At 34.5% G+C, this 25,091-nt stretch overlaps 1 protein-coding gene across 3 annotated transcripts in view; it reads right to left on the bottom strand.

The window, feature by feature from the left end:
• EFR3A (EFR3 homolog A) overlaps positions 1 to 25,091 on the bottom strand; it is a 168,384-nt gene that overhangs the window by 13,017 nt on the left and 130,276 nt on the right. For all 3 annotated transcript variants that reach the window (XM_069081054.1, XM_069081052.1, XM_069081053.1), the window contains 6 exons: positions 24,592 to 24,753; positions 24,144 to 24,275; positions 21,864 to 21,931; positions 20,391 to 20,518; positions 8,158 to 8,249; positions 567 to 615 (listed from right to left, as the gene is read on the bottom strand). In XM_069081054.1, coding sequence (XP_068937155.1) covers positions 567 to 615; positions 8,158 to 8,249; positions 20,391 to 20,518; positions 21,864 to 21,931; positions 24,144 to 24,275; positions 24,592 to 24,753 — 631 coding nt within the window. The remainder of the gene's footprint in view (positions 1 to 566; positions 616 to 8,157; positions 8,250 to 20,390; positions 20,519 to 21,863; positions 21,932 to 24,143; positions 24,276 to 24,591; positions 24,754 to 25,091) is intronic.

Below are 25,091 nucleotides of genomic sequence, written 5' to 3' on the forward strand. Positions count from 1 at the left end.
ATGGAGATTAAGTGAGATAAATGTTCAGTCACTTGGTAAACTTTAAAGTGCTATAAAAATGCTATTATTATTACTACTATCAATGGAAAACATTTTAATAACTTTTCCTTGAAAAGTCTCCATATTTAAAAGGGAAAACCTTTGCGATGTCAAGAAAATAATTTAAGAGGCTCCAACAATGTAGATTCCAATCATCTCTATGTTTAACAAGAAACTAAAATAATATTTTTTGCTTTTTTCTTCTGATATCATCTAAGGGCATCTTAGGTTGGGCATCTAAGGACAGAGAGTTGTACACAACTGGAATGACTCAACAAACAAATTCTGACATCTAAAACAAGGATCAACACAAAGTTAAGTGAAAAGATTACTAGAAAAAAAAATTAGGGGCAGCTTAGTGGCACAGTGAATAGGGCACTGGCCCTGGAGTCAGGAGGACCTGAGTTCAAATGTGACCTCAGACATTTAACACTTACTGTCTGTGTGACCTTGGGCATGTCACTTAACCCCAATTGCCCTGCCTTCCCCCCTCCAAAAAGACAAAAAAAAAAATCCCCAAATCTCACCAATTGCTTTTTTTAATGTTTCAAAGGTTATTTCTTCAGTGGTAGTGACCTGGAAAAAAAGGATTTATGCAGAAATCAGTTATGTAAAAGACTGTTGTAAATATCAATGTAAGTATCAATGTTTTTTTCTTCTTTTCCTTTTCTTAAATCACACAGTGCCATAAAGAGCACAAGAGAGGCTAGTGTATTTAAAAATTGCTAGTTAGCAATAGCCCTTTGTTTAATGAGGAAACTTCATTGTAAATGGAAAGCTCACATGATTAGTAAAAAATATATACATAATTGCTATTGACTGCATAAGATTAATTGATTGGAGGTGTTCTATGTCTGGCATAGAATGCCTTTGTGCTTGTGGTAGGATATATATTTACAATCACTGACTATGGCTGCAAAATAAATTGCCCCCAAAGATGGCCATAAGAATCAATGTACAGTTCTAAAAGGTTTATCATTATTACTGATATGATGTTCCCTAAGGGCAGAACAACCTATTAAAGCCAAAGCATTCCAATGCATAGGGATGAAGCAATGTTTTTTCCTGTTACTTTTGTTTTTTCCTACAGTTTTCATACTTATAGCTGCCCTACTTTTTTCAGATTCCTCTTTTGGGTTCACAGTCTCATTTCACTTTGTCTCCACTCTCCGGTTTAGCCCTGATGAGAGATCCATCACCATTTGTTGCAATACTTTTAATTCTATCTACCACATCTCCTCCCCAAGGATCATTGTGTCCTCTAAGTAAACAATGGGGTACTTTTAGCTCAAAGAACTCTCTTACTCGGCAAACCATTTAAGGCTTATGTTTACTGCCAGTCTTTCTTCAATAAGGGAAAAAGACCTGGTAAATTTCCAAACTGGCATCTCCCCTCCAGCCATCTCCTTGAAGGAACCACAGTCTCAAGGCCAAGTGATAAGAACAAATAGCTCCTAAAAAGGTGGCACAGTTAGTTCATTCAGCCTATGAGTGGTCTTCAATATGCCTACCTTGTTTACCTTCCACTCTTCTTCCAGACAGACTTCTAAGTGACTTTAACAAATACAATTAAGACATTCAAACCCCTAAATTATAAATGGTTGATAGAATATTTCCAATAAGTACTTATTAAATATGCTTAAGCAAAGACCTAATTCCATGCAATATAACTTAAAGGACATATCATAGGTATAGCCTGACATTTCATCAGTTCAGGAAACTGACTCATAATGAAATGTCCTCTACCAATGCAGACTAACAACAGTTCTGTAATTTAGAGTCAAAGAGTCTGCTGGAGCACTGAAAGACTAAGGGAATGCCAAAGGTTATCAGAGACAGTATCTGAATCTAGGCCATTCTGATTCTGAGGTCTATCCACTATACCATGATGCCATTCTGATGAAAATGACCCAATTTATTTTATTCAGATATTTTTTGCATTCAACAAAGTTAAAGTAGCCCTTCACATGATTTTTTAGGAGAAACACAAGATCCTGCAATTGCTGGGGCTTTGGTCAGGTTAGTTTTCTTGATAAACAAGCAGGACAGATGTCTATAAGTTTGACTATATCTACATCCAGAATTCCTCACATTTTTGCTTATTCCAAGGCATCCCAACTATAGCAAAGTAAGAAAAGACATTTCTAATATCTCCACTGGAAGTTTTTGAAACATCACTCTCATGGGAAGTGGAAAGGACTGCAGTAGTCATCTAGTTCAACTTGTACCTAAAAAAAGAAATCCTTATTACAACATACCTAAGAATGATTATTCAGACTTTGCCTGAAGACCTCCAGCAAGGGAAAAATAACTACCTAGATGCAGAAGAAGCCCAGTCTACTTACAGATCTCAGCGTTAGATGTTTTTGCCTACATAGACCCTTTGCAACTTCCATGCACTGCCTCTAGGTCTGCCCTCTGGGACCAAACACAAAATTAATTTGCATGGCAGCTGTTTCGGTACTTGAAGACTGCAATAACATTCCACCCGAATCTTCTCTTCTTCAGGCTAAATGTTCCTTCAATAGACTGCATGGTACAGCATCTAGCATGTTAGCTATCTCTCCTCTCTTTGTACTACCTGCAAATTTGATAAGGATCTTATCAATATATCTTTATCCAAATCACTGATTAAAAAAAAAAAAGCTAAATAGTATAAGGTTGGGAGAACAGATCCCAGGAGTGCTCCATTGGAACTATCCTTCCGAGGTGACGTGTTATCATGAAGATTCTGAATTTGGCCAATGAACCATCATGAGATTTATCAAAAGCCTTACTAAAAATCCAGATAAACTACATCTACATCAATACTTCAGTCTATCGATTTAGTAAATCTGTTGGGGAAAAAAAATTTAAGTCTGGCAAAGCTGCTTCTGCACTGGTTCTTTGTGATTGCAGCTTGTTTTTTCCTTTCCTTTTAACAAGGTCACTAGTAATACATTATAGAACTTTGCCATAAACCAAAGTAAAGTTCATTGGTCTATAGCTGGTAATTCTGTTCTTGCTTTTCCTAGACATCAAACTCACAAATGGGTATTTTCAATGTGTTCTTTCCAAAGCAAAGGTAATTCTTCTTGGCAGAGAAAAAGAGAAGCAAAATGTTGAATTAGACAATTTTTAGTTTTCTTCATCTGCCTTAGCTCATTCTGTTTGTACTCATGCTATTCTTTTAAGACCAGTCAATGCTGCTGTTGCCATTCATATTACCTGCCACTGTTTTCATCACACACAAAGGCAGACAGACAGACACACACACACACACATCCATCTAAGTTGATGAATAAACTCCTTAATCTTCCACATTGTTCTCTTTTAACAATTAACCTCCTTTCTCTCACTGGAATAAAATTTTCCTTTTTCCGTGCCTTCTGAATATCATTCTTGACACTTTTTCATCTCTGCTGTGATGATTTCTGCTACAGAATTGTAACCCTCAGAACCCTACTTTACTTAGTCTTCCTTTGAGTCTTCTGAAATCTGATCTATTAAATCTAGGACATATATCAAACTATGACCAGATTTTCTCTCCATCACAAACTCAACTGTTTAGGAGAGAGTAGTCAGTCACTCCCCCTCCAAAGTGTCCATCATCTCTCCTATATCACTAATGCCTCTTTTGGTAAGATTCAAATCTGGAAGAGAATTCCATAATAGAATGTAAGCTCCCTGAGGGACCTGAAAAGTGACTAATTCACAGTAGAGACTCAAATATCTGTTCATTTGATTTGAAGATCTTTGAAATATTTTTTCTTCATATAATTAAAACTCATTTGAACAGATCAATTTTCCAAAAGGGATGTTTAAGCATCTCTATTCTTAAAATAAATATTAAGCCAAATAGCTTAAGTATACAGCGTAGAAAACCATAATATTTACTCAAAAGCAAAATAACATATTTCATAATAACGTCTCTCTTAATCAGGAGTTGACTACAACCCTCCTCATCCTTTTATTTTTTTTAAGTGGGGGATGGGAAATAAGGCAATAGGAAAAAGAAGTTCCTGAAAATGGAAAAACTGGAAATGGGATCAAGCAGTGGTTTCTTTTTTATATGCCAGGCTCTGATCATTTATAGCAAAAGAAAATCATATCCACAGTTGTTTAATCATTCATTAGGCTGGTGTATGTGAGCTTGGGGAAAAGAAAAACAGTAGCTTCTCTGATTGTTCCTTAAAGTTAAATAGACTGCTCCATTTCACTGACCTACTCTTTTATTTTAAGGCTATTTCTTCAACTCAAGTCACTTCAATGTATACTAAAAAATATTAGCATAGTAAAGGCTGACAAAAGAATTCATGGATTGAAATTGTTGGAAAAGGTGACATTCCAAAGTAACTAAAAAGATGCTAAAAGAAAGTAATCTTTATCACCCTAGGAAAATAGAACTTGTATGTCACAAAATCCATGACAGTAAGATATATTCATACATTTAACCTTATGTTAAATGCCTTTACCTGCAAGTAAACTGATTGTGTGTGTGTGTGTGTGTGTGTGTGTGTGTGCATGTGCATGCATGCATTGGAAGACTGGACTTCACTGGTACAGGCAACTCTTGGTGAAGAAACTGATATAAGTTTATCAGGAAACCAATAAAAATATTCAGACCAGTACTTCCTCTGAAATTTAGCTGCTAAGGCACTGCAAGGTTAAATATTTTGTCTAGGGTCACAGACACATGCAGTTATGTATGCAATGAGGCATAAATTCAGGTCCTCCTAACATTGAGACCAATCATATCCACTGTCATGGTTGCCATGCACACATACACATTATAAGAATTTCAACATTTAAATTTTTTTTTAAATGGATGTGATCTGTTAGAATATTTAACTATAATCTACTGGGAAGAAAACAGGTATAGATGAGTCAATATAAAATGGGGACAAAAGACTGATCCTGTGATTTCATTATTGTAAGAATGACTCATCAGATGAGGAAACACCCTTGATTCTTGTAGATTTGGCACTTTCTCTGCAACTTCTCTTCTCAGGTATTTGCCTAGATGTCTGACACATTAAGTGAGTTAATACAGAGCAATACAGTGAATGTGTAGTTACTAAGCTATAATTTAAATATAAAACATATACAAAGGAAATATTTTTGCAAATGGCAAAGAGAAGAATGGGCAAGCCCTACCAACAGAAGGGATCATGAAAGCATTGGCAGCCCAGAGGGAGAACATTCTGAGCGTAGGAGTGTGTGCAGAGGCCTGGCAAGTGGGAAAGGGAATGTCATGTACAGGGAAAAGCAAGTACGTCAGAATGTGTAAAGAAAATTATCTTGTCTATAAGAATAAAAGCATTTTATTAAATATCTTGTAAAAATAAAGATAAATTAGTATAAGAAAATGATGTCAGTTTGGCAGATTTTATTCTTACTAAACCCATACTGACTCCTACCAATCAGTTCTATTTGTTTTAAATGCTCATAAATCCATTCTAGAATTTTGCAAGGCATAAAGAACAAACTTATCAATCTATAGTTTCTACAATCCATATATTTCCCCTTTTCCATGGTTTTAAAATTTTGATATTTACTTCCTAGCTGGAAATTCTGTACTGTTACCTTGTATTAGAGCAAACATTTCCAATATGTGTTATGTTGAATGTTGTCCTGGTGAATAAATTTGAAGCTGGAGTTTGGCTCAGCTGAATCTAATACTGTAGTATGTTCCACTATTCAGATGCCCTGGATGAGACTTGTTTGCCTTTACTGTAGCATTATAGAACCAAGTTTGCAGTACAGGAGCTTCAAATGGGAACACACATGGTAATAAATGCCTTTTAATGTAAAAATCATCTTTTATTTAAAAACAATGAAGTACCATCCCCCTGTGTGAATATTTCATGCTATATCTCTATGAAATGGACTCTCAGATAAATTTACAGATTAATTCAGCAACATCAGTTAAAAATGCTGTATATAAAAGATAGCATCTATGAAAAGTAGAAATTAGAAATGAAGTATGAAGAATAATGTTTCATAAGATGGCTTTGTATTTGACAAAATAAAGCCTATTATATATGAAGTCCTAAGTTTAAAAAGTAAATGATCCAAGAGGTGAACTGCAACCAGAAAAATAAACACTGAAAAAGAGAGACTACATGTTACCACTATTAAAAGGAGATTAAATTACAACTAGCTTTAAAGCAGAAAAAATCTTCAAGTGGAGTGGAAGAGGGGAGGTTTCTGACTAAATCCAAGTAGGTAACATAATGAATTACCCTTGATATCCCCAAATCTTATTTTAATACTTGGAAATGCATCACTGATGCAGATCACAACCCCTCTATGACATAACAGAGTGTTTTTAAGAGTTGGTAGTTTCTTAAAAAAAAAAAAAAATCATATGTTGCCAATCTAGTGAGGTACTTCCTGAACTAGGTTGGTCTTTGGATGACAGACTTAACAGTCCATTACAGGGACTATTATATATATGGAGCATTTCCCAATTGGTAGGACCTGGAAGAGCTTGCTCTCCATCAGCATGGCTTTCAAAAACCTAGTCCTGTCAACATCTGATGGAGACATCAGAATAAGATGTAAGCTAGTCACTATTTCTTTTTTATTTTTTGCCTTTTTGGGGGAGGGCAATTGGGGTTAAGTGACTTGCCCAAGGTCACACAACTAGTTTGGGGTTTTGTGTGTGTGTTAAGTGTGTGAGGCCGCATTTGAACCCAGGTCCTCCTGACTCCAGGGTTGGTGCTCTATTCACTGCACCACCTAACCACCCCCTGACTATTTCTACTTAGTGAAAGTAGTAGGATAATACAAACCGACCACTGCAGTTCCTAACTACCACAACAGGGTCTGAGAAATCAATTCTCAACACAAACCAACTATTAGGAAACCTCAAGATCTGGGAGTTGCCACATGGTAATATAAGAAGTGATTTCAGATGATGCCGTTCCCTGTTTTTATACATACCCCTTTAAAGCTTTAGTTTTTGTAAATGAACAACAAGATTTCTTAGGAGGTAAACATTTTTTTAAAGAGGTAACACATTTTTGCATAAAAACAGAGAAAATTTTGACAGTTGCTATTTCTTATTTGACTATTATTATTGTCTTGGATGGAGGACTAAGCAAAAGTGAATGGATGAAAATCCAGTAGTTACAGATTCTGTAACTGAATTCTTCAAAATGGAAGGGAAGAACCAAGATGATTATTCCAAATAAGTCAATTTCTGAATAATCTAGCCTTTGGGGATTATCTGATAACATTGGTGTCAAAGCTATAAATTTTATCATTGGAAAAATTTCACTAAATGTGCTACCTTAACCATATGAAATAATTCTATCTGTGGCTAATATATGTTTAATAAAATAATCTGATCTAGTAATTATATGTTATATGTACAACACTTTATTTCTTAGTACAGTCTCCATAATGGCTATGATGCTATGAATTTATCCTATGAGATTACAAGATTTCTCTTTGATATCATTGCACAGCTATAATATAATATATAAAGTTTATATAATATAATATATAAAGTTTAAATTGCCTTAGCAGGGAAGTATGCTCTAAAAAGTACACAAATGAATTGATAGGTTAAGTATAACAAAAAGAACTATACCAATCATGTCTTATTTAAGTTCGATCTCAAAGAAGAAATATCTACATACACTTCACTATGGAAATAAAACACTCTATATATCTACATTTGTATGTACATATGTATGTATGTATATACATATCTATGTATGTGTATGTATGTATCTAACTATCTAGTGTTAGACAAGATTGATGTGCTGATTAGTTTTGCTGAACTGCTTTTTTCTCCTTTCTATTTTATTTCTTTATTATAAGGTAAGGCTTTAACCAACTGGAAAAGGGAGAGTTTTAGGGAAATTATGGCATTGTAAAAACAAAAGATATTAAAAAAATTAAAACTATGCAATATAAATGCACAAAACTACTTTGCAAAATTAAAAAGTTTAAGCATAAATAATTTTAGTGACTTTTGAAGGATAAGCTGAGTTGGTAATACTATTTATTTCATTTTAAAATAAGTCATTGGTAATTTTCTGTTTACGTGCACTAGGGGAAAAAAAAACTGACAAAAATCATGACTGCCTCAAAACAAAGATCCCAGGTTAACTCTCAATAACTTACCACATCTTCCACAGGGTTGCTGCCTGGTAAAATATCCACCTGAATGGATACAGTGTCCACAATGCTCTTCCGTCTGGAAAGTCGATCTTCATCTAGGAAAAAAAAAAAGTAGATTTTTTTTCCATCACAAACAAAATTCAATTTTTATTTTTAATCTTGTTTTTTATACTTAAAGAGTACTGACATTCTCTACCTAGAGAAAATATGAAAAAGAAAGTTCAAGAATATATTTAAACGTGGTGAGTTACAAGCTTTGTCCTTCATCATCCCTCTTCTCTAGTTTTTAATGCTTTTCCTCCACATTGGCTTATTACCCGATCAACAGACACATATCTTATCTATCTCTAAAATAGATTGCATTATCCTCCTTAACCCCCCTTAAGCCCACTCCTTTTCTCTATTTTCCTTTTGCTATAGAGGGTATCACCATCCTTCTAATAATCCAGGTTTGCGACCTTAGTGCAATCTTTAGCTCCTCACTCTCACTGTCATTTCTTTTTCTACAACATATATAAAAAAGCCTTCTCTCCAGTCACAAAGCCACTAACCCAGAACAGGCCCTCATCAACTCCTACCTTGTCTTCTGCAAGGACCTTACCCCTAATTACCTCTCATCTTCACTATTAAAAGACTATTAATTGCCATTCTGCCTCAACTTTGCCTCTATTCCAATCTGTCCTCCATATAACTCCTATAGTAAATTTTAGAAAGTGTGGCTTGCCCATGTCAACCCCCTACTTTACATACTGCAGCAATTTCCTATTACCTCTAAAATCAAAAATAAACGCCTCTATGCAGCATATAAAGTTTTTCACAATATGGTCCCTTGCTGCCTTTATAATCTTCTAACAATCTAGTTTTGCTGGCCTCCTTGTTATTCTTCATACACAAAACTCTAATCTCTGTGCCTCTGTATTGACTGTTCTTCATGCCCTCCACCTCTTAAAATCCTTCTTCAGGAAACCTTGAGTTATCTTATCCCCTCAGTAGCTACTACCTTCCCTTCTAGGGGATACTTTTTTTTTTTTTAATTTGCCTTTACTTCATTACTGTCATATTATCTTTGACATTTATTAGCTTTAGTCAGTAGTTAACATTAACCATTCTGTTAACGTCAAATCTACAAATTTCTTAATTATAAAAGTAACTGGGGAAGGGAAACACTGCATTAAAATTTTCATATATCACTCAAATCTAAATGCAAATTTCAGGGTTTTTTTTTCCCCCCTTTGTTGTATAAAATAAATGTCATCTAAGTTTCTCAGGACTAACAATGGAAACGAAAAGCCTCATTTTCATTTTTTAAACATTTTTTTAAAGAAATTGGGGTTAAGTAACTTGCCCAAGGTAACACGGCCAGTTTTTTGTGTGTGTGTGGGTGTTAAGTATCTGAGGCCGGAACTGATCCCAGGTCCTCCTGACTCCAGGGCTGGCGCTCTTACTCACTGCGCCACCTAGCCACCCCTCTCATTTTCATTTTTTAGTAATTAACTTTTCTGAGCATATCAATCTTTTTCACAGAGTCTAGCCTTCACCAGTCCTATATTCTGGCTACTGCAGAGAAATCTAATCAATGGTATACTTGATAAGAGGCACAAAGAAGGGAAATAGTCAATTATTCAGCATCTCTAAAGTTATTTTCCACATGTTGATTAACTGATTGAAATAGGTAAGAAGGGAAAGAATACTATTCTGGGCAAAAGAAAAAGTCAAAAAGAAAATCTAGAGAATACTTAAGTCCTCTCCTCTAAGGTTGTGTACCATCTAATCTAAGTTGCACATAACCATTTCATTTTAGAATGTGAGCTCCTTGAGGACAGGGACCATATTTTTTTTTCTTCCTTCTTTGTTTCCTAACCTAGAATGTAGCCCCATCTCTACCAAGTGAAATTCCATGCATCCTTCAAAGGCTAGCACAAATATCATTTTTCTTTATAAAGTCTTCATTGATTATCCCAGACAGAGGTGATCTCCTCTAGTTAAAAACTCTTATGGCATACTGTGTTTATTCATGTGCCACTTTTCCTGAGTCCCTCTCCCCCCCACCCCCCAAATGCCTTTATCTTCTCACCTGGACTGCAAGTTCCTTATATATGTGCATACTGTCTCCCCCAATAGAATGTATATTCCTTGAGGGCAGAGACTATTTCATTTTGTTTAAGTCTACAGCATCTAGTATACTCCCTGGCATATAATGCTGGTGCATTAATGGACAGCTTTGTATTACCATGGCACCCACCTGTATCTTTCATTTAACAGGCTAATCAATACATATTTCTTAGTTAAATGAATGAAAGTGCAGTGAAGAAATATTTGTTAGTTATACTGTGATAACCATTTCATGTTACCCTGGGACTCCAATTTAAATTATTCTCTTGATCTTCTGAGGAAGATTCTTGCAGTTAAATTTGACCTTTCAATATGTCTTTATATCATTTCTTTTTTTTTTCCTTTTGTCTTTTTGGAGGGGGGAAGGCAGGGCAATTGGGGTTAAGTGATTTGACCAAGGTCACACAGCTAGTACGTGTTAAGTGTCTGAGAATGAATTTGAACTCAGGTCTTCCTGACTCCAGGGCTGGTGCTCTATTCACAGCCACCTAGCTGCCACTATGTCATTTCTATGTACTATAATGTTAATGCCTGAAAATCATTGTATTTGTAAAAGCTGAACCTAAAAAAGACTGGATAAATCTGTGTCCACAGATTTTTAATCAATCTGTAACTTGTTTATAGTTTCCATTCATGATCTATACTCACGAGGCTCATAAGGATGAAGGCTTGCCAGTAAGTAATGAAATTTTATTCATAACACATCCTACTAAAAGGGATTTCCAAATCAGGAAAAAAAAAGTGATGGATCCTACTCACAATTGCTCCCTCAACCCCCAAACCAAAAACAAATAACCCCATCAAAACCCTAAATATAGATTAGAGGTCGCAACTTAAAAAAAGAACAGAAAAAGACCTTAAAGTATGAGGGATTTTTTTTTTTTAGCAAACTAATCAATATAAGTAGAAATAGGGTATAGAAATGCCAGAGAACCTCAGAAAAAAGGCATGAAAGGGGAAAACAAAAAACCTGAATGGTAACCTCTGCTGTTTTATTTTTAAAACCTTATTCTTTTCAGCCAGAAAAAGGAGAAAAAAAATATTTTAAAGATACATTTTATTTTTAACTTTTGTTATCAATTGTGGCTGGTAACTTATATAATAATCTGTCTACTGACGAGGCTTACAAGTATAAATATAAGCAGAATATAAAATCAAGATTTCCATAAAAGTAAACAGGCTCTCCAAAGAGCACACTTTTTTACTGATAGCATCCAACAGACAACACTCTTCACATTAGCCAGCTTGATCCAGCTCCTATTTTTCAAAGATTGTTAAAATGTAATAATATATTCTCTGGGAGCTATCTTATTCCTTACTAAATTGCAAAGAATTAAGATGGCATTAATCAGGAATCACCTGGGCTCTGTACCCTTATCACTAAAAAAAAAAAAAATTATTTCCCCAAACCTTTGCACCACTACTTCAAGTTCAACAAGACAATCTTCTATTCTGTAAATGTTCTTTTATCTTTTCATTCCTCACTGTAGTGTTTTAGACATGTTTACCTTTTTCTTCTTTAAAAATATATTACTATGACCTAACTTTCAGAAATAGTATTGAGACCTAGAACATGCTACTAACAATACTTTGCTGCCACCTTGCATACTGGTGTATAACACACATTACATAAATTAAAAATGTATGTACATGAATCTTACACATACATACACATACTTATTTTTAAGTAAGTATAAAAGTTACTTTAGTTAATGGTTAAATTTGCAAATGAACTAAGAAGAAAACTAACTTAGCAGTGGGTAAAACCACTGGACAAAATTCTTGGTTAAGACTATATTCAAAGCTAATTAGAAAGTTAAATCATGTATACAGTATCCCTTCTGTGTAACTTCATAAAACAGTTATTTAGCTGCATATAAAAATTCTAAGAACTATAATTTAATAGAAAGACTACTGATCTGAAAACTAAATTTTATCTCTATAGAAGAAAGAAAATAAAGTATACCCAAAATAAATATTTACATTCTTTTTGACTAAGGGATGTTGTATGGCGGGGATCCTAAATTTAAAAATATTTTTATTAGATTTTGAAATAAAAAGTTTCATTTTTTCATAGCCTTCAAGAAAAACAAAAACATTCAACATGAGAAAAGATGGAGGTGAAATGATTTTATGAATAGGGGAAACTAGGAGGCACAATGGATAGAGTGCTAGGGTTAGAGTCAAGAAGACCCAAAGTACAAATCCAGTCATAGACACTTACTAGCTATGTGACCCTAGGCAAGTCATTTAACTTCTGTTTACCTCAATTTCCTCATCTGTAAAAGAGATATAATAATAGCACAACAATGTTACATCATAAGGTCCTTGTGAGGATCACATGAGATATCTGTAAAGCACTTTGCATAGTGACAAGCACATAGTAGGCACTGTATAGATATTAGCTATTATTATTGTTGTGGTTAAAACTGAGGCCTCAAAAATGGTAATGAAAGAATACTTAAATGTTGTAAGGCATGTCTCTGAATATTTAATACACATGCATTAGGGAACTCAAGAGTTAGCTCTTGTTTATTTTTCTTCATTTAGGTGAGAGGTGAAAGCATTTATATTACTCTCATGTATGGTTTAATGCAATAGCTGGTTTTTATATGCCATTAAATGGTCTTATCTGGCCGTTTATAAAACATATCTGCCTAGCTCTGACAAGTTAAGCTCCAATCATGTGCCAATATTCCCCTAGGAAGGGAAGCGTTTCACATTTAGATTTATAAAACATTAGTTTTATGAGAATTAACCAGTATTACTGAACTACAATCTGGCAAAGAAGGATATTAACATAAACTGCTCCACTTATTAATGAGTGCCTTGATACGTTGTTGTTATTCAGTCCTTTTTTAGTCATGAACAATTCTTCCTGACCCCATTTTGGGATTTTCTTGGCAAAGATACTGGAGTTATTTGCAATTTCCTTCTCTAGTTCATTTTACAGATGAGGAAACTGAGGCAAACAGGGTGAAATGACTTGCCCAAGGTCACACAGCAACTGTCTGAGGTCAGATTTGAACTTAGGAAGCTCAGTCTTCCTGACTCCAGGCCCAGGATTCTATCCACTGTACCACCTAACTGACCTTGCTATTCCTTGACATGACTAAATCTAAAAAGTAAATCTCAATAAGAAAATCAAAATCTTAAAAAAGTGACCTCTATGTTACAACATGCCTTTTAAAGTACTATGTAACATCTTTTACTTATAAAGGAACTAAATATATGAATGGGTACCACCACATTTTTCCCTTTGCCACTAGGGACACATCTCACAACCTAACCTCACCTTCACTGCCAAACTTTTTGAAAATTTAGTATATATCCAGTTTCCTTGCCCTTAGCACTACTAACCCTTTAACATCTTGCAACCATATACTAACAAAACTGTACCCTTGAAATTTACTTACAACTTCCTTTTCTAGCTCTCATCCTCTCTGCCCTTGTGACATTTGAGATTAATGATTAACCTTTTTTCTTGGAAATTCTCCCTTCTTTGTGCTTCTAAAACACTAAACTCTACCTGAATTATATTTTCAACTTTCTGAATTACTTATTTGTCTCATTTCCCATTTTTTAAAGTTCTTTTCTTCCTGATGTGTGTTTCCATAGCCTTGGTGCTGTTCTTTTCTTTATTAAATTGACCATTCTAGATTTTTTCTCAAAGTTTCAACCATCATATTCATATAGAGACCTTCTAGATCTAGCCTTCATCTTTCAGCCAAGAACAGCTAAACCCATTTTTCTCCCCAAAGGATAATTTCGCTTGTTTATACTCCATCACATCACCTTAAGTATCACTTGTCCAAAAAGACTTAGAGCCTCAGGACATTTGAGACAGTAGAGGAACCACTCCAAAGAAGATTCAAATTCAACACTGAACTTCAACACAAATTCTGAACTTCATAGAACAAAAGGTATTGCAGAGCCAGTGCTACCAGGGGATTGGAGCTTCAGAACTGAGCTCCACATGTAAAGTATGTCTTAAATGGGCAAAACCTGCCACCATACTGGGATAATGCTGTAGAGCTAGCATCAAGTGTAAGTTTGACTTCAGTAGGCCATTAATTATTTACTGACAAAGATGACTGGCAGAATCCTCTGACATCTCTACCAGCCACCTCCACCCCAGCTCCCTATTTTTCCACAGAAACTGACCTCAGCTGCTTCATGGAAATTAATCTCCTTGCCCTTTGGTGGCAGTGTTTAGAGTTATCATAGGATTTGGGGTGGGGTGGGGAGGAAGGGATTGATCATCTGGTTCTTCCCTAATAACATCACAGGTAATTCACCTGACTCCTGCTCCCTATATCTGCTGATATCTGCCAGGATGAAAATCCTTTCTTTCCTAATTAGGGATAACTGTCCAAAGTAACACTGTATATCTTGTCCCTAATTCTACATAAACAGTTTCTATCTTTCTTCTGCCTTCCTAGTGCTTTGAATCCTTTCACCCCTGACCCCCAAACAAACACTGTTAGAAAAAGTTCCAGAATCACACTGGATCTTGCTGCTTTACACTCTTCCTTTCTTGCTCTAATGGAATCTTGGAATTCCCCAGGGTTTGTCTCATCCCTGCCCATACTCTGAAGTACTGAATGCCATTTTTCATTTCCCCACTTCTTTTAATAGCTGTGTATACTTTTGCCTCTTGCCTCCATTTCCTCACCTCTCTCATTTCTCAACTACTAGTAAATATAACTTAACTGAAACTTTTCTCTTTGAGGTTACCAATGTTAGATACAATGGTCTTTTTTCAGTCTTCATTCTATTTGACCTTTCTGAAGCTTTGGATGCTTTTGATCACATCTTCTTATGGGTACTAGATATTGTCTTTTTTTGGCTTGTGACCCTGCTTTCTCAATTCTCCTACTTGCTCAAATGTTCCTTCTCAGTCTCCTTTGCTGGATCATCATCCGGTTCTCAAACATCCAGTCTAGACCATCTTCTTTTCTCTTTACAATTTCTCTGGGTGGTCTCATCAATCCATAGGTTCGAGTACCAATTCTATGCAGATAACTTCCAAATCCATTTACATATAGTTCAAACCTCTTTCCTGACCTTTATTTCCATATTACAAACTACAAACTGGGTATGTTCCATCAAGTGGCTGACCTATAAGAATCTTGAATTTAACATGTCCAAAATGGAACTCATCATATTCCTTCAATCATATTCATCCTCCAAACTACCCTTTTCCTGTATAGGGTACCACCATCCTTCCAGTCATCCAAAATTTCAATGTTCATGTCATCCTTTGACTTCCTCCTATTCCCCATATCCAATTAATTACTAACTCCTGGCAATTCTACTTCTATGACATCTATGGTACCCATCCCCTGCTTTCCTGCTTGCCAGGCCACCACCCTAATTTAAGGCATTATCTTCTCTAGCTCAGAGTGCTACAAGAAGAGCCTTCAGATTATTTTCCATCTTCCAAACTCTCCTTTCTTCACCCCATCTTCCACACAGGTAACAAATTAATATTCCTTAAGCACATATATGACTACATAACTCCTGTACTCAAAAACTTTCAGTGGCCTTCCACTGCCCAAGGCATGGTCTCTTGTCTGGTATTTACCTTCTCTACAATTTGGCTCCATCTGCCCTTCCAGACGTGTTTCATAATGATTGCTTCTGTGTCCTTTATTTTTCAGCCAAACTGGCAATTCCTCCAACTTAAACCCATCTCCCATCTCTAAGTCTTTTCACAGGTTGTCCTCCATCACTCAGATATCCTCTCTCTTCACTTCCAACACCAGGAATTCTTGACCTCCTTTAAGAATAGCTCAGGCACTACAGTTATGAATTAGTGCTTTCTTTTATCAAGCAGTTTTGTACACACTTCCCTGTTCTACGTAAAGAGCAGCAGCTGACAAAGCGGAATATAAGTGCAGTGTGTTGCACCAAGTAGATACTGAATAAAGGCATTCTGAACAGATCTCGTGGCAAAATTCTATACATACTGTTCAAGAGATCATTACAAGAAACATCCAGAAAAGCTGTGAACATCAATATTTACAGATATACCCTAAATTTTAGCAAAGCAAAATGATAATGGAATTGTTTTGAATTGCCAACCCAACAGACATATGATGAATAATCTGACATCGACTTGGAAGGTCTCCAGTGGAGTGGCTCAAGGAATCTATGTTTGACCTTGAGCTATTTAACTATTAATAACTTAGTTAAAGGTATAGATGGATGTTAAAATCTTCAGAGGACACAAAGCTAAGAAGTTATCATTCGTTGGTGTTGTTCAGTTTCAGTAAGGTCTGACTCTATGTGACCCCATTTGGGGTTTTCTTGGCAAAAGACTGTGGAATGGTTTGTCAGTTCTCTTGCCAGTGGATCTATTTTGTCAGGCAATCAGAGGTTAAATGACTTGTCCATTGTCACAAAACTAGGAAGTGTCAGTCTGATGCTGGATTTGAACTCAGGGCTTCCTGACTCCAGGTCCAGTGCTTTATCTACCAAGCCTCCAGCTGCCTCTAGGCAAAAGCAGTATTCAAAAATATCTCACCAAGCAAGACTACTGTGTCAAATATATTAAGAAATTCAATAGGAATAAACAATCAATGTTACAAATACAACAATGAGGAAGGTCAGGCTCATATGACTAAGATGTTGGGGTTTTAGAGGACTAAAAACTCAATGAGTTAAAATTTCAAAGCAACCATGAACAAGCTAAGGCAATCTTCAGTTACAGGAGGTCCAAGACTAAGGAAATAATATTCTCATTATATTCTATCTTTTTTGGATTACATCTGGAAGCACTGTGCTCTTTATTGAACATTTCAGAAGGCTAATTTTCAGGGGTAGGGTGATCAGATTGGTAAAATGTCTCAATATCATGCCATTTTAGGATGGTTTAAAAGAATTCTAGAAATGGTCGGGGTTAGCCTGAAGAAGGGAAAGAGTATAAATGGGCTGCCTGATTAGAGGTCTCCAAACAAATAATTATGGTACACTATAGAATGGATTCTTATTCAGGTTTAGCTTGCACTAGGTAGTCTCTAAAATTCCTTTCAACTTTTCAGATTTTGTTTTCTAGTGGTTTCTATTGGTTTACCAAAATTCAAATTATTAGAATACCATAAAATATACATTAAAATTTTACTGGAAATAATGAAGAACAGTGTTCTATATTAAAAGAACAAACTTTTAATATAGTGGCAATAGGGAACATGAATTCTATTTCCTACTCTGTTACCAACTAGCCATGTGACCCAATTTAACTTCCATAAGCCTCAGTTTCCTCAACTAGAAAATGAGTATTTTGACCTGATTTATTTATTATGTCCCTCCTAACTCTAACATTCTATGATTATTCATTCATTTTTCATTATTGATTCAGAAGTAAAATAAAGATTTTGCAATCCCTAATAATCATTAAGAAAATAAATTATTATATAGCATTTTTAAAATCTAGTGATTTTATCCAATTGTTTAAATCTTGGACAAATGATAGTTCACTGCAAAAGTCACCAATATATTTTCTCTTCTCAAAAAAAAAAAATCAAGACTGCCCTTGAATATATCTGGTAACATTAAAAAGCACCTTGAAAATACCAATACTATATTCAAAATACCAATACTACATTCAAAATACCAATACTATATGCAAGCCATAATAAGATGACATTTAAAAACTATCCCTTGAAACTCTCATACATTTATGCATGATAAACACAAAACAGAATAAGAAAGATATACAAAGCTGTAAACCAGAGTTAAGCGAGAATTCCCATTAAAAAGATGTTACAATTTAATAACTAATTGGCTTAAAGGGGATCACTATATCTTCTCATTTTATTTACTTTTAAGTATACTGTGTGTGAACACACACCAATGAGTAATTTGATAACAGCAAAGCCTAAGGAAACAGGAAAATTCTTATGCGCTCATATCTACTAAGATTTTCAGAAACTATTTGACAAGCTATTGGATGAAAAAACTAAACATTTTTTTTAAAAGAGAAATGCAACAACTGAATTGAAATTAAATAAATCTAAGAATTTAAAAATGAAATGGAGGAATGAAACAAAAAGGAAAAACAAACTATGGCTACAGGAAAGGTTAAGAATAACCACTAAGATCACAACTACATAGAACAGTCTTCTGGCTCAGTTCTACAAATCTTCTAAAAGCATTCTTATTTTAAGCTAGGCATGTACTTTCCTACAGGGCAGCAAGGGAAAGAGGAGGTAAAACTGACACTTGGATTACCTTTGCGCTTGTGTCTGTGTTTATGAGGTTTTTTGCCTGAAGGAAACAAAGCTAAATCCAAAAATTTTATAAGAATGAAAAAAAATTGTTATCATTACTAAGTTCTACCACTGTGTTTTATTCTAAACATTTTTATTTCCCCAGGAATTCCTGAGGAATAGAATCTGGGAAAGTAAAATATTAAAAATTTACGTCATTGAAATTAAACTGCAGACTATGATTAAGCATAACTATTACAATAGTACACATTCTGTATAAATAAGCTATGGTGATACTAAAAAAAATTACTATTTTAATGACAATTTCATTAAACCACTAATTATAATAAAAATAGTATTCTCTTAAGGAATACATCTATGCATCATTTCACTGAATTATTATATCTGAAAATTCAAACTAAGAAATAAAAAAATTAAGGCTACCACATGCTACATATTTAAAGAAAAGCAAGGGGAAAGTGGGGAAATCTATCAATGTAGGAACATATAAATATGATTTAAGACAATGCCATTTATATACATCAAGTCTGAGGAAAATCAGTGTTTTGGGGAGATCTCATTTGTACAAGAAAAATGACTAATTCACATCAGGAACAAAACAAATTGAATATTCTCAGAGTTTGCACAAGTTTCACTTTTTGTTACTTCAATAGCTAGCATTTCTGTCACAAGCTAATCTGATTTACAATATAAATCAAATTAATAATATTCACGTTTCCATTTGGATAGGAAAAATGAAGGAAAAACAAAACTTAACAAGTAGAAGTAACAGCAACATTATCTCCTCGTGTACAATGTTCCTTTATTCTACAGCCAAGAGTACCTCATTCACTTCAATCTGTATAGTCAATCACAATGGAAAAGACTGGTTTTACTGAGCATTTACACCTCTATGAAAAAATTAAAGCATCAGATGAAAAAGTACCCATTCTTTGATTTGAGGCATACAAGTTCTAAAAGCAAGACAACATACTACCTTATTTTAACCTATAAAGAGGTCTTTGTTTCAAGAATGTGGAAACAATAGTGATTAGGTGTACTTCCCCATTACTTATACTATGCTGATATTCCTAAAGTGAGCATAATATTTGCTTCTGTCAGTTATTTGACTATGTTAAAAACTTGTATTTTGGTTAGTGTGGGCCCTTCCTGCACTGATGTAGATCACAATACTTTAGTTTAATGATCTTTGGAAGTTGCTGGGAATGAACAAATTCATCTACCCACTGTTCAGTTTTCTGGTGATGAGCCATTCTGATTTTAATGAAGCCAGAGCTAAGAGAGCAGATATATAGTCCACTATGATGATTCTAGTCCTTACAGCTTGGCAGAACACAAGAGAATTTAAATTTATGCTTTGCTAGAAGAGTCTTTAGGAAATCAGGATCACCTCCAAGCTATAAGGCATTGAAGTGACTTTTGATAGTTCTCATCTTAAATATATCTCTGTCAGAAACATATTTCCTGTCATCAGGTTTAGATAAAGAAACAGATATATTGGCACAAACAATATCGTAGAATTTCCCAAATGAAATAAAAAAAAACAGGTTTCAAAGGGAATAAAATATTCATTTTAATTTCATGTAACTCTCAGGCAAGAGATGCTATAGTAAAATATACTACAGAGATTTCTAGGAATCATAAAAAGGTATGAGTAGTACTATATGCTGTCTTTTAAAAAAATCATATATCTTAAGAGATTAAATATTTAAGAGAAAAGTAAACTTTATAGCTACTGAATAATCTTCTGAAGAAAACTGATTATATATATATGTATGTATGTATATAATAAACACGCATACACAGAATGAATTTGTACTACCAATATGAAAGAACATGATGAACTCAAACACTACCATAAAAATTATAATCTAAGTATTCTCATCTTACCTGTTACTTGTGGCACATATGGCACTGTCAGTCTTTCCACACTATATCCACTACCACCTAATGATTCTGCAATCTTGTTAGTCAAGAAATACAAATTTTTTTCATGTTTCTCTAGAGATTTTGGAAGCCTGTGAAAATAAACAGTTTGCTCTTATTTGTTGATGTTTTATATTTACATGCAGACAGAAGAAAACACAGAGGCCAAGAAATTAATACTTTCAATATTAAGTCTGTTGATGATTTTACAACTATACCCTAGTGGAAGAAGAGAAGAGATCGTACAGGCAATAATGGGAGAATATGTAAAAGAGCTTGCAGCATTTAAACATTATTCAAAGCAGTCATCAAAAACACAGTAGCTGATTTTGTTGTACTGACTACTGTTATAAAAAGAACTGACCTTAAAAATATGGTTTTTTGGTCTCTGACTGGGTCCATACTATAAACACTTTAAGTTAATAAAGATCACTGAATTTATTTTAACTTTTCTAGAAATTAGAAATCTAAATGGGAAAAAGGAAAGGGAGACTTCTGAATTTGTAATACTGAACTAATCTTACCCAGCTAAAATCACAGGTTCATTGCTTAAAGCTAAAAGGCAACTTAGAATTCAAGTTCAACTCCCTCATTTTGCATAAGAGGAACAGAAGCCCATAGGTAATAACTGACTTTCTCATGGCCACATTGTGTTAAGTAGCAGAATCAGGACTTAAAGCCATGTCCCCAGCCTACAAATTCATAAGGAAAGTTCTTCCTCTGTTTCATGAAACTTGACACCATATAGCTGCTTCTTTTAATAATGGAGTGCAGTTTGGATTTGGCCAAATCTCTCTTTCAAGAGGGAGGATGTAATACATCGATTATTAATTTAGTCAACACTGTAATAATGATTGTTATTTGTTATGGAAAGTCATGAGTAAGACCCTAAGTTCTCTAAAATAAACATATTTTGGGGCAGCTAGGTGGCACCGTGAATAGAGCACCAGCCCTGGAGTCAGGAGGACCTGAGTTCAAATCTGACCTCAGACACTTAACATACATACTAGCTGTGTGACCTTGGGCAAGTCACTTAACCCCAAGTGCCCTCCCCCAAAAAGCAAAAAATAAAATAAAATAAACATATTTCAAATATTCTCAATGGTGAGATATTATCCTATGAGACACATAAGTTTGGCGCCACAGGCATTGTACAAGGCAGTGGGAAAACAAAAACAAAGAATGAAAAAACAATCCCTACTTTCAAGGAGCTTACAAAATAATTTGCCACAAGGCAAATACTTCATTGTCTTTAAAATTGTCTCTAATTATGTGTGGATCTACATCTGTATATTCAAGACTGAAAATAACCACTAAATCAGTGTAAGAAAAGTTACAGAAATTTTATGAAGACAAAGAAAATGACAGATAATCAGTACAAAACACTAAAAATCTGGTATTTTTTTTTTTACTTTAAATAAAAAAAGTTTAACATACATGCACTTGTCTCTGAAAATATGTTCTGGTAGAAAATAGGGTGCTTCCATTGTTCTTGTTTCAATAACCTGAAAAAATTTTTAAAAAGTAACACTTAGGGTGCCTTAAAATTTATTTATTATTTTAAAATGCCTAAGTAAATACTTCAATTTACTTTAGAGATAAATATATGTATGACATCCTATATACAGATTTCAGCCCACTTCTATAAACTTTATTTTAAATTCACAATTTAAAAACATCTTATTTGTTATAGTTAAATCAAGACATTAATGAAAAACAAAATAATTTTTTTTTACTTCAAAAGCACTGATTAATCCCTTACATTATGTTAAATGAGTGAGAGAAGTGAAAACTTCTCAAACTATACGGGAAACGGGCCCAAGTTCCCCTTCACTGGAAATCACATGATTTACAAGGACTCAAAACTCCGGGCAGTAGGGAGTCACCCCTCTCCTCAGTGACACCTCAGGATAAGACATGCCAAATAAGGACATTAGTGCTTTCTCAAATGAACACTGGGTAGTCTGTTTCCTTGTTCCAGTACTTGACGTAGATTGTCGTGCTTAGATTGTACACCTAACTTCCAACCAATGGAAGAAAAGGGTCAGGAGGGGGGTGGGGGAGAATTCCACATTAGGTTTTATAACTTCCTTTTCCTTTTGTAAATTGCTTCTCCTCCCTGACCATTAGTCAGGAGGGTGGCCCTTTCTCGAGATGGTAATAAACCATTCTTTTCTGCTTCCTACCTTGAGAAACCTCTGAGTACTATTTGGATAAGGATTTCTGTTGCACACAGTTTTTAGGGTGCACACACATTAAATACAGGAGCAGACAGTAAAGATACACAGAGAATTTATTCTCCCAGACGTCATTAAATCAATGACTTTGCCAGAAACCTATTCCTTCAAACTTGCCTCAAAAGAGAATATACTAACATACAGTTTATGTAACAATTCCTCAGCAATATCGTGCAGTCCTTCTGTATACTGCACTAATTGTGTCCTATTTTAGTGTGGATTGTATTCAACATGGTTATCTGAGCAAATAGTAAATTCTTAATGACTGGATCTTTTTTAACTGGAAAATTAATTTCAAAGATAAAAAGTTATGTTGGACAAAGTACTTTAGTCAGGTAAGTAATATGCTTTTAAAAGGGTATTAAACCTTCCAGGTCACCATTTAATAATTTTGAGTTCATTTGACTAAGTGTGCTTAAGCATCCTTAGAGAATGCTGTACTTAGTTAACAATTAGCATATTCACCTTGCAGGACACGTTTCCATCAAAAATATGGTTTAAAAATAAATCACAATATAACAAAATTACAGATTTAGGCTCGAACTTGAAAGGCATGATTGAATTTTGTTTACACAGAAATTACATAAAAACAGAAATTATAATTCATACTGACAGCTAATGTCACAGACAAAAACTACTTGTAGAGAGAGAGCAGTGGGGGATTCTGGTGCCTGAAAATCAGCATACATACTACTTTCTTTGTTCTGAAAGGCCTCTCCCTGTATATAAAAGGATTTACCAGATGAGGTCTCATTCACAAAGGATGGGGATGAGGGCCAGGAACCCAGACCTGGCCTCTGATAATGGGACTACTATCACTGATATCCTGGGTCCAAATCTTTAAACTCCCACTTTTGTCAATTCTCCTGGCAATTGAGGAAAATCTCTTCTCAAGCTATCTAATGCAGACAAAATGGGAGAAGACTAGAAGCATTTTTGGCCTTTCCTTTATTTAAGTATAAGGAAAATTTATGAAAATGAGAAGGGAGTGGAGAATTGAAATGTGGAAATGAAAAGATGTAATCAAGGGGTGGGATTTAGTGAACCATGGAATGCTGACCAACAGAGTTCAAGGCATGAAATTCAAATCTGGATAAATCATAAAAGGACTTTTTAACTAGCTTAACTCTGTACTTGTGCCTTTCACAAGGCATAAAAGGCCAAGCTACCCCTCTGAAATGATGTAAAATAAAAATCCTTTTTTTTTTTAATTCGCCCATGGGCAGGCAGACTTCTTGGGTATTTCTAATAAACTGAAGAATATGTGCATATGATTAAATGAAAATTATAATAAGTATTCTACATGTTAAAGGAAAGGATAAGCAATTTGGAAAATGCTGACATAATGTACAACATTGATGATTATATTACCTGTTATACAGAATAAGTATAAATAATCTGACATTCCATAAAACAAAAACAGACATAGTGAACTATGACATACTGAAAAAAAGTATAAAGACCTTTTTGGATAAATTACCTTGCTCACATGTTGGCAAAAAGCAGGAACTGCTATCATCTGACTTAAAAAGTTGAGGTATGCTCCAACTAATGCCATGACAGCACAGCGATGGAACATGGGCAAATTATCCTCATTAATGATGGCACTATCCTTTAAACGAGAAACAAATATGAGCAGTCCAAATAATGTTGCTTTATCATTTTTCTGGAAAAAATATGCATTAAAATACAAGTATAGAAACTTAGCAGAATGATGTCTATTTCCAAAGAGATCTACAATAAAATGAAAATTCTGAAGTATAAATTAATGATTACTAACAAATTTTCCTAATCTTTTTATTAAAGTACTTACATATTTCTGCACTGATGAGCTATGATCAGCATCAATTCATAGTCTATCCCTAGGAAAAGAAAATAGTATCTCAAAGACCACACTGTCTTTGAAAAATTTCACTGAGATAAGTTACCTGTAAAGCAATGGCTACTCTTATAAGATCAATAACCACTTCTTCATTGGCCAGTTCAATAGTTATAAGAGCAAGAGATGTATAGAGTAATTCGAAGTTTTTCTGAACATTGTCTTCTTCCTTACAGCCCAAATAAATATGCCGGTATAACAGCTGACCATTCTGAAAAGACATTAGAAAAAAAAAAAAAGACATCCTTTACTTTAAACCAATTCATTTAAAAGAAGCTCATTAACAGTCATATGATCATCAGTTAAGGAGAAACTTAACTAAAACTGACACAATGATAGTAAAGGATCATGTCGATTCAGGATCAATAACTCCTAAAAGAATCAGTGGATTTGGAGTTTCCAAATTGCTATTTGTGTGAATTAACTAAATTACTTAATCTTTCTAGACCTCAGTTTCCTGATTCATAAAATGGGAAAATAGTTTAGACTACAGTAGGGATTCCAAACCATTTTATATCATGTACCTTATTTCTGGAAGGAAATCTGCTA

Source organism: Petaurus breviceps, unplaced genomic scaffold (genome assembly GCF_028583685.1).
Source record: "Petaurus breviceps papuanus isolate PSGF00001 unplaced genomic scaffold, PetGlider_PUasm1.0 98, whole genome shotgun sequence".
NCBI lineage: Eukaryota > Metazoa > Chordata > Mammalia > Diprotodontia > Petauridae > Petaurus > Petaurus breviceps.